Raw genomic sequence first — 18,584 nt, 5'->3', positions numbered from 1 at the left:
GTGATTTCTCCTGTTTCCCCCACCATAACTTCCAGGTAAACAGGAGTCAGGATTCTCCCAACCCTCATAATCTAGTGGTCAGGCCCCCCCCAGCCACCCACACCCACCCAATTTGCTCAGGCTGCTTCTGTCCACCAGTGACCACCTAAGCAAACTGAACTCTGCCTGCCGTACTTACATGACTGACAGGTCAAGAAGCTATCAGGGACCTTGAGCCCCGTGTCTTTAACCTCTGTCATGGGGCGTGCTAACATGCACAGATTGTGTACTGGGCTCCCGTCCCGCCCATGAGCACACACACTCCTGGGTCGCAAGACAGGACGCATTATTGTAACACCTTTTGCCTTTTGGTTCTGTTTCGTTTTCCTCCTCTTTTTGCCTTGCCATTTCTTCCTTTATATTGGTATATATTTTTTCCTTCTTCCTCTTCTTGTTCCTTTATGTTTACCCACTTTTTCCCTTGGTCCAATCTGGTTCTTTTTATCCTACCCAATCTGATAAAAAGAGGACAATATTTTTCCACTACTCAGACATACCTAGCACACCTATTACTCAACCCAAAGAAGAAACACTGCTCACCCCTGCACCAATGACAGACTCCTGATCACACTACTTGAAGCTGTGCTTCACAACTACACACCCACACTTCCATCAGTCACTCCATTCACCCAAGACAAGAGGGGAGTGTCCCAGTACTGCTGATGTTTTGGTTAGGTGCCATCGAGTCAGTTCTGACCCACAAAGATCCTACACACGCAGAATGAAATACTGTACTGCCATCCTCACAATGGTATTGCTAAAGCAGCATACTTGACCTGCTTACCTAAACATATCAAAAGAACATAAAATCTAAGGTGTAACAAACTAACACATACTAATAAGCAAATATGTGGTTATTGTTTTTAGGTGCCATCAAGTCAATTCCAACTCATAGTAACCCTATGTACAACACAACAAAACACCACCCGATCTTGTGCCATAAAGATATACATATATACATAGTAATTGCAAAATATCTTAATAGACTTAGCAACACAACTTCAAGTCAAATAAGAAAATAGGACAAAGTGGCACAAGAGAAAAATAAAAAGACTAAAAGTTCTTTTGGAGGATCAGGTAATGGAATTACTTAATAAGGAAGTCCAAAAGATGTATATATAGTACCTTCCAAAGTTCAAGAAACCACAAACAACAGTAAGAAAACCAAGACAATACCCTAAAAAAAATTCAGAAACGTAACACAAAAGCAAAACAACAAAATTATTTAGAACTTGAAACCATACCAACACAGCAATTAGAAATCCTGAAAATTAACCTCCCTGGCGGTCTAATTATGTCAGTAATTTTGTACCCAAAGCAATACATTGCTTTGCATAAAATTTGTTGTTTATATTGTAGTCCTGTAATTCTTAAGAAATTACTCATGTTAATCTCTCTAGTAGACATTGCAGGTATGATACACTTTAATCCACAGTTAACATTTACCCTGAGCCACACTCGGGATTACAGCCAGGGAGGTTAACACTAAGATTTCAGAGATAATACATTGGAAAGACAGAAGAAAGTAAATTCAAATCAATTGAGAAACAGACTGGTGAAATAGACAGCAAGCTACTTTACACCAATTTGTATGTAAACAAATTGGGGGAGGGGGGTGGGAATGAAGAAAAGCTAAAAATGATTAGGGATTATGTAAACTAGACACTCCTGGGATAGGCTGACTCCAACCTATCAATTTGATCATAGCCTGATGACCCCTCCTTGGTGTCATATGCCATTTTGTAAAAGAGTGAGAGACCAAGCAGAATTGAATCCTTTTTGGCCCTTTTCCTTCTGCTGGAACTGGATCTTGCCTCTGATTCTTCAATCTCCTGGCAGGTCACCTGTAGATCCCAAGAGCCTTCAGTGGACTACCAAGAGTAGATTCATTTGGCTGATTTTTGATCTCCACATCCATTAGCCTGTGCCACCTGCTGTATCTACTTCATCATCCTGCTTCCTGTTCATTAGCTTCCACATGTCAGGAAAAGCCTAACTTGATCTGGACTGGACTTACATATTTCAACTGTGTAACCTGTTTCTTGGTATAAATTTCTTTCTATATAAGACACACAAGCATCACTACTTTTACTTCCTTACAGAAACCAACCTAAGATAAATACTAAGAGGAGAGAATTATTATAGAAGATCTGCTGGCAAAATAATTCTAATACCATGAAAAACAGAAAAATATCCATTAAAGAAGCGCAACAAACTCCATAAAGGACGTATCCCAAAGAAAAGTTACCACATATAATCAAACTTTCCAAAATCAAAGATAAAGAATCTTGAGATCAGCTTGTGGGCAAAAAAAGAAATGTTACTTACAAAGAGCAACCAATAAGACTAAGCTCTCCTTTCTCAGCACACAGGCAAGAAGGCAATGGGATGATATGTATAAAACTGTATGAAAGAAAAAAGTTGCCAATCAAGAATCATAGACGTGGGTAAAGGGAGACCTCAGATGGTGTAAGAAATGACAAAGTAATAATAATTTATAAATTATCAAGGGTTCATGGGGGATGGGTACGCGGACAGGGAAGGGAAAAAAAATGAGGAGCTGATATCAAGAGCTCAAGTAGAAAGCAAATGCTTTGAGAATGATTGGGGCAGGGAATGTATGGATGTGCTTTATACAATTGATGTATGTATATGTATGGATTGTGATAAGAGTTGTATGAGTCCCTAATAAAATGTAAAAAAGGAAAAGAGAAAAAAAAGGAAAGTAAAGAAAATGATTAGGGCAAAGAATGTACAGATGTGCTTTATACAATTGATGTATGTATATGTATGGACTGTGATAAGAGTTGTATGAGCCCCTAATAAAACGTTTAAAAAAAACAAAACAAAAAAAAGAAAAGAATATAGAGAAACTAAAAAAAAAAAAAGACATGGGGAGGTGCAGGGTAATTACCCGCACAAGGTGAGGATATTATTTATATCTCCACAGGAGAAGGAGAAAGAGACCAGGCTTCAACCTGGTTTGGAGGGTTAAGGGCATAGTTTCATGGGGGAGCCCATATAATTGCCTAATAACATGGTTGTTTGTCTGAAAAAAAAAAACAACCTTGCTCAATCAGGACTGTTTGTTCCAATACAGGTCTACCTATCCCTTAAAGAGAAAGTTTCTTCATGACTATTAATCATTTTAATGCCACCAAATATACTTTAAACCTAAATACTCAAGGAAAAAAATGTTCATTTTTTTCCCATCAATTAAGAGGTCAAACAAAACAGGGAAACTGAGCAATTAATAAGACCCTAAGAAAAATAATGTGCTACCATCACATTTATCTGGGTTGCTACATTAAGGCTTTTAAGAACAGGTAGATTTAATCATAGATTATGAATGGAGTTGGTGCTAGCATTGACTTCTAGTTTTAGTCCCTATGATATGACGCTACCCTATACTCACCCTCATGAAGAGTTCAATAAAAATATGGGTGCTTGGGCAAAGTGCAGTGAAGAAACCAGAAGGTGCATGATTACAAGAAACAATAGCATCTAGGGTCTTCAAAGCTTGTCTTCAAACAAGCAGTTATCTAAATGAGGATGTCCTCATGGAAGCACACCAGCCTATGTGATCCAAGAATTGTAAATTATAAAATCCAAAAGATGGGAATGATATCAGAAGGCTATGGAAAACAATGAAAGCCCAAAATTCACTTGCAGGGTTCCAACATGGATTAGGCCTCCGATGAATCTCTTCTGACCACAGTCCAGGGACCTGAATAACCGTTCTAGGAGCCAGAGAGCACTGTAGAGTTGATTATGGAAGATGGAGGTAGATTAAAATGCAGCAGCTTATCAGTTGGTCTCCCTTTTGACCCAGTTTAAAGTTGTTTCCGTTTTTAATACTTTCTTCTTTTAGATTGAGGTTTTTCCGTTTTGTCTAGTCATTATGGTTAGGGTTTTGTAAGCCTCTTTGTATTTTGTATGATTTCCTATATGTGAAATACAGGACAGGCAAATCTAGAGAGAGTAACTGGAGTAATAATTGCCTAGGGCACAGCAGGAGAGGTTGTGGGGAAATGGGGAGTTAACAATGAATACGAGAAGAAAATGTTCTGAAATTGGTCATGGTGATGAATGCACAACTCTTCTTCTTATGACTGAATGACTAAATTATATGACATGCAAAGTATATGCCAATAAAACTACATTTTATTATAGGTCATATATTATATATTATAGGTCATATAAAAATAAAATGGCAATTTTAACTTACCATTCCACTGGAATTATTTATTCCATTCATATTAATTTTTGTTACAAATCTAACTGATGGAGGTGCTTCTGGATATTTAGGTCCACATTCTACTTTCAAGCTATAGATTCTGTTTTCATAATTTGTCTAGAAGGGAAAAAAAAGACAATCCAAATCACAGTATCAAAAAATGTCCAAATGACCATAAAGAGGAAAAGTACAATATGAAAGCACTTGCTATGAGACTGTTACTGATCAAGAGAGTTCACTGTTCTACATTCAAATGTATTTGACCTAGTCAGAAAAAATGCAGTAGACATACTTCAAACCAGGAATTTTATAAAATTTAATTAATTCTATATAAGGTACTATCAATCTGATCAGAACTTGTTTTTAGTTTGGGAACAAGGCATATAATACATATAATCAACTAGAAGGAGAAAAACACTTAACTTCATATTTTGCTTATAATTTCACTTTGTGGAAGAATTATTTAATTTATATCATTTATGTAAATAGTCTGGTTTGTTTCAGGCAGTCCTTTTTATTCATATTATACCTGTGTTAGTTATTAATAGTGCCCTCTACATTCTCAAAAGCGTCCCATTGAATAATAATTTATTTTTCCATGGCTTACATGGCAATCAGTAACTTCTGGAAAAAGTTAGTGTTATAACATCTTGCAGCAACATAACAAAAAGACTTCATTGTAGGAGACCTGGGAGTATACTGGGTTCCACGTTGGGCCGCTAACCACAAAGTCAGCAGTTCAAAATCACTGGTCAAGCCATGGGAGAAAAATTAGGCTTCCTACTCATGTAAAGAGTTACAGTTCTGGAAACCCCCATGTCCTATGGGATCACTCTGAACTGGCATTGACTCGATGACAGCAAGCCTAGATTTTGGTTATTTAAATTATATTTATTTTGTATTGCTTTTTTAAATTCTGGTTTTAAATAGGGCATCTTAATCAGAAAAGTTAACTATCGTCATATTTTTAAAGTCATTTTACAGCTACTAAAGTATTTGTGTTGTCTTCCATCAAGTAAATTGTGTCTCAGTGATCCTATATGATAATGTAGAACAGCTCCATAGGATTTTCTAGGCTATAATTATTATGGAAGACGATCTTATGGGAGCAGATCTTAAGGTCGCATACCCCTTAGCATTGCTGGATGCGTTTAAACTGCTGACATTTTGGTAGCCACTGCATGCACCATCATAGTTCTTTCAAAGGCTGTCAGGCAGGAGTCAAACCTAGTCTTCTGCTTGACTATCAAATGCTTTGTCTACCTTGTCATAGCCCCCAGGGCCATAGTTCAGTGCTTGTTTGCTGAAAGATTGAATTGAATCCATTCGGCGGCTTTGTGGGCCTTAAGATCAGTTCTACTCCAGCATTAAGAATCCAAATCTACTTGACAGTATCTAACAACAATAGATTATTCAAGGCTTGTTTTCATGCCTAAATGCCTCTTCTTTCTTCTTATGCTTTTGTTCACTGGATTGCTTACTAGTGTAATATTAAAATATAAAAGTGAAAAATAATGCAAAGTCACAAATATCATACCTGCTGCCTGCCTACGCTGAAAAGAAAATATATGCTTCAAAACAAAAGCTTCGATATGCATAGATTTTAAAAAGATTACACCAAGTGAATGTAATTGATTACAAGGACAAATATTGTATGGCCTGCTTATATAAAGAGAAGTTTTAATGGGTAAATGGAAAGAGACCATAGTTTATTAGTGAAAGGTAGGGGGAAGAGGGGACTATTATTTATGGGGTGCTTGTATTTCAATTTACAGTTTGATTAAAGGTAGGGTTGTGTAGCCAGCTATTTTACTATAGATGTGTACATCCACAAAAAGTTTAACTGGACAGAGTTATGTGATATATACACTTCCAACAATGCCAGAAGTAGCTAATAAAGTACAATCAAACAGCTCCTTGATTTGGAGGTTTAGGGGCATGGATTCATGAACCATCCTATGTAACTGGCCGCACAACCTATCTATGGCTTCTAGTCTATATCTTGTTTTGCTGTGTAGTATCTGAGTCATAACAGCTGTCATTTGCGGCATCCCCTCACTGACCCAGTGCTACGGGAGACAACACTGGAGACAGTGTGGGAATTACGCCTGGTCTAACCCTCCACACACCATGGCAAAACACAAAAGGAGTGTAACAGAGCAACAAGGGAAGCAAAGCAATGAAGTCCCTGAGGAATCCCAAAAATAGACTTCAGGGTCAGGGTTGGAAAACATTCATAGGCCAATTGACAGACCTAGAACTATTTATAAGCTTTTGGATCCAGGGCGGGACATGGGAGAGGGGGTGGTAGAGGAGCCAGCAAACCCAGGGACAAGGGAACAAGAAGTTATCCAAAATCGATGGCAAGAATGCCTAGTGGGGTTTGATCAAGTGCAATGTAGCCGAGAGGAATTACTGAGAGCCGAATGAAGGTCAAACATGAGAGTGGGACAAGAGAAAAGTCAAAGGAAATAGAGGAAAGAACTAGGAGGCAAAGGGCATTTATAGAGATCTAAACACAGACATGCACATATGTAAATATAGTTATATATAACGATAGGGAGATGGATCTATGTATATATATATTTATATGTTAAGTATTAAGGTACTAGATGGACATTGGGCCTCTCCTCAAGTACTCCCTCAATGTAAGAACACTTGGTTCTAATAACCCGTCATTCTATGATGCTCACCTTCCCCACACAATCGCTGAAGACAAAGTGGGTGCATAAGCAAATCTGGTGAAGAAAGCTGATGGGGCCCAGCTATTAAAAGATATACCATCTGGGGTTCTAAAGTCTTGAAGATAAACAAATGGCCATCTAGCTGGGAAACAACCTACATGAAACAAGTATACCTGCCTGTTTGATCATGAAGTGGTGATGGGAGCAAGTACCAGGCATCAGAAAATCCAAAACAAACAATCAAATTGATGCAAACAAGGGGGTGGGGAGTGGAGACCTGTGCCCCCACCCCCCGCGCCCCAAGAAGGGTCACAAGGAAGGGACGAGCCAGCCAGGGTGCAGTACAGCACGGACAAACATACAACATTCCTCTAATTCTTTAATGCTTCTTCCCCCTACTATCATGACCCCAGTTCAACCTTACAAATCTGGCTAGACCAGAGCATGTACACTGGTACAGATAAGAGCTCTCGACACAGGGAATCCAGGGCAGATAAACCCCTCAGGACCAATAATTGGAGCATCAATATCATGAGGGTAGAAGGAAGGGGAGGGGAGAAAAGGGAAACACATCACAATGAGTGTATTACCCTACTCCCCTACCCAGGGTGATGAACAACAGGAACATGGGCGAAGGACACAGTGAACACTGTAAGGTATGAAAATAATAATTTGTAATTTATCAAAGTTCATGCGGGCTGGGGAGGGGTGCAGAATGAGGAGCTGATACCAAGGGCTCAAGTAGAAAAAAATAGTTTTGAAAAGGATGATAGCAACATATGTACAAATATGCTTGACACAATGGACATACGTATGGATTATGATTAGAGCTGTAAGAGCCCCCAATAAAATGACTCAGGGGAAAGAAAAAAGCTGTCTTTTTAAGTCTTAAAATCTTCTCAAGACTTAAAAATTGAAAGTATTCAACTAAAGAGGAAAAATAAAGTCAAAAATAAGAGGAGGAATTGGATGTGTGTCCAATTGCCTCCGTCAACAACTGCCATGTCCTATGAGATCAGAACTTGGTGCAATAAAATTGTTTTTTAAAAAAAGAGAACTGGATGGTGTCTGACTACCTTTAATGAACAATTTGATCAAAGATTCTACAGACAACTCCTGATCAACAGGGGGAAAGTATAGAACAGAAGCTCTTTTTCTCACGATATCTAGATTTTTCTGGAGACATGAAATGTGAATGAACCCCTGAAAATATTAGTGTGTGATCATCTTCCAACTTTAAACCAGAAAGAGTCTCTGATATCTTTCTAAAACAAAGCAATTTAGCTCAACCAGTAAAGAATGTTGGCCCTGAGCATTACGGTTTTTATAAGATCTGTATGGGATCAAATTAACAATAGCAACTCAAAAGATTCTATGGGAACCCTAAGGGGCAATGAGTTTATATCAATGGGTATAAATAACTCAAAAAAGGAAGGTGAAAATTAGAAACTTGAAGAATGTAATCAATTTCATTGAATTATATATAGAAACTATTGAGTTGGTGTATACTTTAGTGTTTTCACACTCAACAGCAATAAAAATAAGTAAAATTTTTAAAAAAACAGGAGGGGGAGAAGCTAATCAACTATACATCTTACTTATGTAAAGGGCTACCCAGCTATCTTTCCTATAAATAAGAACTGACCGGGTTTGGGATATTAAACCAATATAACTCAAAATGTAAAGAATGGTCTTACATGGCTAAGTATGTCAATATTTTAAAAAGAGCTATATAAAATCCATCCAATTTTAGCAATATTATTATAATGTCCAGTACATTGGGTATATATAAAAAGGGCTAAATCAGATATATATCAAGAAAAAAATGTTAACCATCATTTTATTGGGGACTGTTACAGTACTTATCACAATCCATACATCAATTTTATCAAGCATACTTGTACATATGTTGTCATCATTATTTTCTAAACATTTACATTCTCTTTGAGCCCTTGGTGTCAGCTCCTCTTTTTACTCTCCCTCCCCCGTCTCACCCTTGTGACCCCTTGATAAATTATAAATTATTATTTTCATATCAAGAAAGTTTTATAGAATTTGTTCAATTGGTGAGTTTTGCTGTGTATATTTTCACCCAAAATACACCCAAGACCATCGACTCCCTTGGTTATCCAGTCAGGCTGTACATCAGAATCTCTAGAGAATCTGCATTAAATTAAACTTTTAAAGAAAAATCAGTTAGCCTCCCAGAAATTCTGTACTGTTGACCATAGTCACCGGATGTGAAACAACAGAACTCGCAATTTCTTGGTGAGACTGGAAATTGGAGTAGCTACTTTGGAAAGGATATGGCACTCTTTTCTTATAAGCAGGCATGAATTTACTGTATGACACATTTACCCAATGGAAAGGGAAAAAGTGTCCACATAAAGACTTGTACACAAATGTTCAGAAAGGCTTTATTTTTAATAGTCAAGAGCTAGTCAAAATATTCTAATATCCATGAACAGGAGAGTAGATAGATACTTTATGTATACTACAATCAAATACTATTAAACAACAGAAATAAAGTACTAATACAAGGGTGTTTCAAAATGTTCATGGGAAATGGGAACTTAAAAATAAATGTTTTTTTTGAACTTTCTGAAGCTCCCTCACACAAGTAACAACCCATCTGAACCAGAACACTGTGCTAAGCAAAAGCATCAGGACCAGAAGCACACACTAGCGGATTGCTAGGAAGGGTCTGTAACAGGCAGAGTGCATCAAGGGTGCCACGAAAAGTGGCGGGGCTGGGGCTGGGGCTGGGGTTAGAGTGAGATTAGGAATGAGAAAGGGAACAGGGACCTTTCTAAAATTATGGGAATGATTTGTATCTTGATGTGGGTATGGACAGCAAGGTAGATACATACAATAGTTAAAACTCCAGGTAAGATCTGAATGTCTCCACTATATAAAAACTATAGTTGTTTTTTTTTGCTTTACTTAAAAATCTTGAGGTGATGGCAACATATGTACAAATAGCTTGATATAACTGATTTATGGCTTGTTATAAGAGCTGTAAGAGATTCCAATAAAGGAATCTATAAGCTAGCATACTAATCTAATCCAATACTTAAATACCATAGTAACTTTTGATACTTTTTATTATTTTTAACCAAAAAACCAGACTCATTGCCATCGAGTCGATGCCAACTCAACTTGGGACCACATAGGACAAGTTTCCAGAAATGTAACTCTGCTGGAGTAGAACACCCATCTTCCTCCCAGGACACGAGTGGTGGCTTTGAATTGCTGCTCATGCGGATCACAACGGATGAGTAACCACTATGCCAGGAGGGCTCCTTTTTTATTATTTGTAGGATTCTAATTTTAAACTAATGCCTAAGTCTTAGCTCTTTTAAAAAGCATGAGCAAAATAAAGTAGGGTAGCAGAAAGGAACAAATAATTACTAGTATCTGCCATACTATATGTTTGACATTCTATTGCCTAATCATTGTTTTATTCTCAATTTATAAAATAGGCACAGTACATGTACACATGAGGAAACTTGAAAAAGTTACTAAACCTCTCATGCAGTGGTTCTCAATCTTCCTAATGCCACAACCCTTTAATACAGTTCCTCATGTTGTGGTGACTCCCCAACCATAAAATGATTTTCGTTGCTCCTTCATAACTATAATTTTGCTACTGGTATGAATCAGGGAACCCCTATGAAAGGGTCATTTGATGACCAAAGGGGTCGAGACTCACAGGTTGAGAACCACTGCTCTAATGCTAAGAAAATTTAACACACAAACATACGTGGAAAAACAAACTTGCTAATCATAGAAATCCAAATCAATACTAGAATAAGATAAAAAACCAGAAAGCTTAATTAGCAATGCACAAAAATAAATAATAAAACAAAACAAAAACATGTAGCAGTTATGTATGTTAGGGAAGTTTTCCTCTTGTCCTGGCTGGCTCAAGAGAAACAAAGCTGGGCACAAACTGGTAGTGAGTTTTTGAAGAGGAACGCAGCCGGTCAGATGCTAACGCCGTGCAGTTAACGCTGCGAAGAGCCTGGAGAGTGCGTGTGAGGGTTGCACAGGCGAGAGTGACAGACTGGTGCGCACACACATCCTAACCTAGGGAAGATGCTGGGCCTCCTCCCAGCACCCAAAAGAAATGGCAGAGGCACTCCTCAAACCTGGACCATCAAAACCAGAAGGCCACTGGAAAAAAGGCTATTTGGGCAAGTGGCTGGAACTTCCTTCATCTGCCCCAAGGCTCCATATGCAAACACAAAGAAGAGAAATCAGCCATCTGTGGAGCAGTCAGTACCTAGGTACAAGAGCAACCTGCAGCACTAAAGGCTCTACCAAGTACACTACCCTGGCCAGCTCAGGAAATGCCTCCAGATGGAGCATCAAGTCAGCGGGGAAGCTCGTCAGTATTAGACGACAAAGCAAAGGCAATCTGACGGATAATTGGGAAGAATTAGAATGATAGTGGAAATGAAACGCTATAGAAAAGAATCAGTCCACTATTCCCATATATTTTCAAACCAAAATTTGCCTAATATTTCACCTATTTCATTTTATCAAGATTCGTAGAGTTTGCTGTTTGTTTTAATTAGTATATGGCTAAGCCTTCTGTTTCTCACATTAACATTTTGAATTTTATTTTCATATGTTGAATTGTGAAATATCCAGGCATACTGTGATTTCTTAGTGAATATATACAGGGGTTGTACTTTTGATTGCCTTATTGTAAACATTTCCAATTCTTAAAATTCATGTGTTGCTGGAACTGGAGATGTGAATTTTGATGTTGTACTATAATAGTAATGATATTTGCATTTGCCACTGAATTATTTTCGTGCTGTTTTTGGTTGTTGTTCTTGTTTTAGAATTCCCGTACTGTTTATTCTTGCATGCAACATACATGAATAGTCTACGAAATGCAAGAATGTAGCAGGTATGTTATTCTTCTCTGTTAGAAAATTCATATCCAGGTGGTTAAATGAATTTTCCAAAGGTTATGTTGAATGTTGTTTATTTTAGCACATTAACATTTTTCCTTATTAACTTAAGATATGTAAACATATGTCTCAGCAGCTGGCCTGTGTTGTTCTTCAGGTAATCCCAATCAGTGAGGAGTCCATCTTTCTAACAATCAAGAGGAAATCTAAACTCTACCCAACAGTTGAAATGCTCTCATGACAAGGTAGCAACCAGTGACAAAAGCAAAGACTAAAAAAAATTCTAAATGTATGTTCTTTTCAGCAAGTCAGCATCAGTACACATGCTACATTTTAATTGCAAAGAGTACAGCAGTTGGAGCCATTAAAAAATGAATTCATTGGGGAAAAAATATCACTCTAGAAAAAATTTTTCATAAATTTGATAAAAGCCTAAGAATAATAAGAATAATGTACAATGGGGTCTGTTGCCAATAGCAATACTAGACAATATATAAAAATCACAACTTTTCCATTTGTATTATAAATGAAGGAACTGAGGCCATAGCATTGACACAGCATGTCAAATGTCAGAGTAAACAGAAACATGCATAAAATAAAATTTATTTACAAATATAGGCTACATACAAGTTATATTAACATACTATATCAAAACAACTGCTTGCTCAGCCCAAATATTTCCTTCATTTCACCTTCCTCAAACTATCCAGAATGTTCTCCATCCCATTACCACCTACAAGCTTCCTCCACTGTTGAGTCTTCAATTATTTCAACTAGAAGGAACACATTTATAGAGCCCTATAGTGAACATTCTGTCATAATTAAAATCTCTTATTTTGTATATATGTAAAAGTTGAGACACCATTCTATCAATCTTTTTCCTCAATCCTCCAGATAAAATAAAATACTATACCCTATACACAGAAAACATCAATAAAAATACACAAAAGAAATAAAAAGAATTATTTGTTAGTATGATTATTTAAATTTCAATAATGCAAAATCAATTATTTACTCTAAAATTACAATACATATTAATAGATAACATGTGTAGCACTAACCCTTGGTGGCCCAATAATCATGCCTGTCCACCTGGTAAGTGTCATATCTTCATCATCTTCAAGGCCCCAGCTAACTGTACCATCGCCTACTCCTTTTTGTCCTTCTTCAAGTTCTTCCAACAAGCGAAAATTACGAGGAACTTTAACTCCTATACAAAAGAATGTTAATTAAATGTAAAAATCTCAAAAAAGGAGCTACAGATATTTAAATTCCGCTTTTATCAAATTGAATTATTAAAATTATTTCCCAAAATGTCAGAGAGTGTAAGACATGACAAAATAATAATAATTTATAAATTATCAAGGGTTCATGACGGAGGGAGTCGGGGAAGGAGGGGAAAAACTAAGGAGCTGATACCAAGGGCTCAAGTAAAAAGCAAATGTTTTGAGAATGATGGGGTCAACAAATGTGCTTAATACACATGGCTGGCTGGATGGTGATAAGAGTTGTATGAGCCCCCAATAAAATGATTTAATTTTCTAGAAAATGCTGAACCTAAAAAGGAAAGCACTAAAGAACTTCACAACCCATAAAGAACTTGACCAAACATTAACAGTAATATTGAGCATGTATGTGGATTTCGAATGAATCAATTTTACACTAACATAAATCAAAGATATCATTGTAGCATTAACATTGTTTCTCATTGAAGTTTCTGTTCCTGCATAAAAAAAATTGACATAATCAGAAGTGTTCATAAAGGTTAAATTTCTATAATTTACTTTTTCAATAAAACTATATTCCATCTTAGAAAATAATCTCATCTCCCTCTGCTCCCTCCCCGCATTCTCCTTACTTGGCTCTATGTGGTCGTCCCTAACCAGTGGGGAGGGCGGGGCTGCACCCGCCCATCACCATCACGTGCTAGGGCACTTTCTTCCCTTCCTTTCTGAGCCTGGCAGACTTCCACAGTCCATTAGCTCTCTTCCTACCTCCACACCATTTCACTCATGTTTCCACCAGGTAGACCTCATCTCTTATTAGCTTACTTCTAAAATCAGAACACAAAAATCTTTATCCAGAATCTTCCGTCACCTCACAGTTCTACTCCTTCAGTCTCACGGAATCTGATCTTTGCCATAATTTTAACATAAACCCCTTTACTCCAACTACAATTGTTCCAATTTATAACAATCTTACTTTGGACTACTGTCCTACACTCTACCAAAGGGCAGGTTCTAATGTCTTCCAAGTGCTCAAGAGCAGCTACCATCTTCTAGCCCTCCTACATGACTCCTATAAACATATGTATAGAAATTCCCTCAGAAACCTCTCCTTCTCTCACCGTGTCAAAACTTAGAAGACGCTGAAAGCGAAAAGACGCATCTGCTTAAAAGTAGTTGGTATTTTGTACAACTTTACTATCTTGCTGTACCCAAATAACTGTTTCATTTTCACTAGTTCAAGTAATTCTTCTATATAATGGAAATCCAGTTAAGTCCTATAATAAAAACATTTTTAGTAAAACCTACTAACTTTGTATCATTCAAAAATGTCTGAAAATCTTAGGTCAAAGAAACATGACTAATTATAAATCACAACAGCAAAAAAAAAAAAAACTGAAAAAAACCCCACACCACCAAAATAACTACTATAATTGTTAATAACTTATTTAACAAACCACATGTCATTTTATGATTGTAAAAATAAAATTTGCAAGGCCCAAGTGTCGACCAATGGACATCCCCTCATAGAGGGGTTTAGGAGAGGAGATGGGTTAATTAGGGTCTGGGGTAGTATCAATGAAGAACACAGCTTTCCCCCGGATCCTGGATGCTTCCTCCCCCCAACTACCATGATCCGAATTCTACCTTGCAGTGCTGGGTAGGACAGAGGCTGTACACTGGTGCATATGAGGGTTGGAGGTACAGGGAATCCAGGGTGGATGATACCTTCGGGACCAAGGGTGTGAGGGACGATGCTGGGAGAGTGGAGGGTGAGTGGGTTGGAAAGGGGGAACTGATTGCAAGGATCCACATGTGACCTCTTCCCTGGGAGAGGGACAGCAGAGAAGGGGGGGAGGGAGACTCCGGATAGGGCAAGATATGACAAAATAACGATGTATAAATTACCAAGGGCATATGGAGGAGGGGGGAATGGGGAGGGAGGGGGGAAAAAAAAGAGGACCTGATGCAAGGGGCTTAAGTGGAGAGCAAATGCCTTGAGAATGATTGGGGCAGGGAATGTATGGATGTGCTTTATACAATTGATGTATGTATATGTATGGATTGTGGTAAGAGTTGTATGAGTCCCTAATAAAATGTAAAAGAAGAAAAGAGAAAAAAATGATTAGGGCAAAGACTGTACAGATGTGCTTTATACAATTGATGTATGTATATGTATGAACTGTGAAAAGAATTGTATCAGCCCCAATAAATTGTTAAAAAAAAATAAAATAAAATAAAATTTGAAGACTTATGTGATCTACCCAAGGTCATATAGCTGTCAGTAGTAAATCCACTATTAAAATTCAGTTTTGTTTTGAAATAATTTTATTGGTGGTTTGTACAACTCTTATCACAATCCATACATACACACATCCATTGTGTCAAGCACATTTGTACATTTGTTGCTATCATCATTCTCAAAACATTTTCCCTCTCCCCCAGCCCCTGGTATCAGCTCCTCATTTTTTCCCTTCCCTCCCCAAAATCCAGTTTTTTACCAAAACCACTCTTAACCATTAGATTACACATCACTACAAGCCAGGTAGGCATTACAACACAGATGACGAGTCCGAGATAGAAATCAGACTGCTAAATGAATCTCTCAGTTCTGCTTGCCTCCTGATATATGACCCCATCTGTACAACTAGGACATCAATCATCTTGTTGTTGCTAGGCGCTGTTGAGTCAGTGCTGACTCACAGTACCCCAATGCACAACAAAATAAAACACTGTCCAGTCTGGGCAAGCCTCACAATCATTGCAATAATTGTTGCAGCTAGCATGTGAATACATCTTGCTGAGAGTCTTCTACTTTGTTCTGCTAAGGATAATGTACTTCTCCGGGGACTGGTTCCTCTAGTAATATGTCCAAATTTGTAAAATGAAGACTTAAACAACAAATGTTGAGAAGCAGTTGTAAATGTAGTAAACATATTTTAAACACATTAATGTTGAACTGTAGGATTTATATAAAATAGAATTACATAAGCTCTTTATTTACCTCCATCTAAGTTATGTGAAATGTTCTGGAGTGGTTAAGTGCCAGGTACCAACACAAAAGGTTCCAAATTCAAGGCCACCTAGAAGCGTCTTGGAAGATAGGCCTGGCCAAAGATAGGCTTCCCAAAGATCACGGTCACTGAAAACTCTGCGGAGTAGTTTTCCTCTCTAAAGATGGGGCTGGAATTTACTCAAGTGCAACTAATAGCAATGATCATCATTCCTAATGATGTCTTAATTAAGTTGTGTAAGAATAGTAATTTTGTAAATTCCCAAAGGCTTCTCCCTGGAAATTTTATGCTGAGAAGCTTTTATTCATATAACACTAGGATTCCCAACCCCCTACCCCGTTTAGATATATAGTTATGATCCTCAAAATGTTACTTACTGAATTGCTTTTAACAAAATCATCTTTGCCATTATAAAGTTAACCGCTAACACTATTTCTATTTTGCTAGTAATCTTACAACCACCCTGCGGAGAGGGGAAATGCCACAAGATGGCACTGTTTCACCAGGGAAGCTGCAGAGGATGTAGTACAGGCGCACCACTTGGCTGGCATTTGATGATACTGTGATGGTTTGTGTTTTGCTGTGAGACTGAAACTATGTCACTGGTTTTTCACATACCAGCAGGGTCACCCAAAGTATAGAGATTCCAGCAGAGCTTCTGACTAAGAGCAGACTAAACAGAAGGTCTAGGATGTCTACTTCAGAGGAACTAGCTTCTGAAAACCCTATGGATAGCATCGAAACTTTGCCAGTTACTGAAAACCTCAGGAATGAACGTCAGAAACAGTGCCAGATGATAAGCCCCTCAAGTCAAAAGGCAACCAACATCACACTGAAGAAGAGCTGCATTCTCAAAACAGAGCTGGCCATAGTACTGAGGACACAGTGATGAAGAGGACGGAGGAAAGCCTGCAGGGGAAACATCTTTGGGACCTTCAATTGCTGATAAGGCACAACTCAAAATGAGAAGAACAAGCTGAAACATCAATAAATAGTTGGAACTTGGCATGTACAGAGTATGAATCTAGAAAAAGTGGAGGTTGTTTAAAATGAAATGCAATGTGTACTGAGATAAAAAGGGCTGCTGCTGGCCCTTCTGCCTCAGAGAATCGAGTTTCACTATGCCAAGAATGCCACAATCAAGAGGATTGCATACTCAAAAGGGACACCTGAAGCTCTGTCTTGAAGTACAATGCTGTCTCTTAGAGGATCATGTCTATCCACACATGAGGAAATCAGTCCATACAACTATTGCTTGGCCAACTGACTAGAAAAGGTCCGTATTTGTACCCATTCCAAAGACACTTGAAATTCTAATAGAATGCTCACATCAAGTATAATTTTACTGCAAATCATCCAACAATTGCAGCAGTACAGTGACAAGAAGTTGCTAGGGATTTAGGTCAGATCCAGAAGACAGAATAAGGGATATCACTGCTGATGTCAGATGGATCTTGGCTAAAGGCAGAGAAAACCAGAAAGATGTTTACGTGTGTTTCATTAACTATGCCAAGACATTTAACTGGGTGGATCATAACAAACTACAAAAAGGCTTAAGAATAAAAATTCCAGGACACTTCACTGTGCTCATGAGACAAGTATATGAATTAAGAGGCAGGTGTGCAAACAGAACAAAGGGACACTGCATGGTTTAAGATCAGGAAAAGTATGCATCAGGGTTGTAGTCCTTCACCATACTTAATATTCACTGCGTATGCTGGGCAAATAATCAGAGAAGCTAAATTACATGAAGAAAATGCGGTATCAGGATTAGAGGAAGGCTTCTTACCAATGTGGAAATGACGAGGACCTGAGAAATACTTGCTGATGAAGAACAAGGATTGCAGGCTTCAGTGTAGAACACAACTAAATGCCAAGAAAACAAAAAATCTCACAAGACCAATTGGTAGCACCGTGATAGATGGAGAACTCCAGCTCTGACAGACAGTGAAACTGGTGAGAGCCAGAACTCAGCAGGATAACTTTGATTCCCACACACAGTCTTACTTTTCTGTCACTCTCGGCTCAGTGGAAAATGTTTGAGTTCTTCTCTGACAGGTATTCGCTTTACACAAGTGTTAGCTTTTGCAGGTTTTACGTCTGCATCAAACAAACCTCTACTATGAAAGTACACCCAAAAAATAGTGACATTCATAAGCAAAACCCTGAAAGCCAATTAACTAAAAAAGTGTTTCCATATTTTCATCTAAAGGTCTGATTCATAATCTAATTCTTATAACACCAAAAATAAATATATAAAGGCTACCAAATAAATATTAGGTGAGACTTGTCTTGTACTACTTACTAAGAATAAAGATTTTTCCATTTTGATTCAAACACTTAAATTTTTTAAAATGAAATCAAAAATAGGACCTTAAATAGTGATAAAATCTATACACAAATATATGAGAAATGATGCAAAGCAAATTTGATGCCAGTTTGCAACTGGTCATAAAAAT

General features: G+C 37.7%; 1 protein-coding gene across 1 annotated transcript in view; it reads right to left on the bottom strand.

Annotated features, from left to right (window-relative positions):
• The window catches only part of UBE2V2 (ubiquitin conjugating enzyme E2 V2), a 51,520-nt gene that overhangs the window by 18,514 nt on the left and 14,422 nt on the right, over nt 1–18,584 (bottom strand). Inside the window, exons 2-3 of the mRNA XM_075549651.1 lie at nt 12,947–13,095; nt 4,268–4,393 (exon numbers count right to left, since the gene is read on the bottom strand). Of these exons, the coding sequence (XP_075405766.1) occupies nt 4,268–4,393; nt 12,947–13,095 (275 nt within the window). The remainder of the gene's footprint in view (nt 1–4,267; nt 4,394–12,946; nt 13,096–18,584) is intronic.

The sequence above is a fragment of the Tenrec ecaudatus genome, chromosome 5 (assembly GCF_050624435.1).
Source record: "Tenrec ecaudatus isolate mTenEca1 chromosome 5, mTenEca1.hap1, whole genome shotgun sequence".
Taxonomy (NCBI): Eukaryota; Metazoa; Chordata; class Mammalia; order Afrosoricida; family Tenrecidae; genus Tenrec; species Tenrec ecaudatus.
The sequence above is the reverse complement of the archived record's forward strand: the minus strand, read 5'-3'. Positions and strand labels throughout refer to the sequence as shown.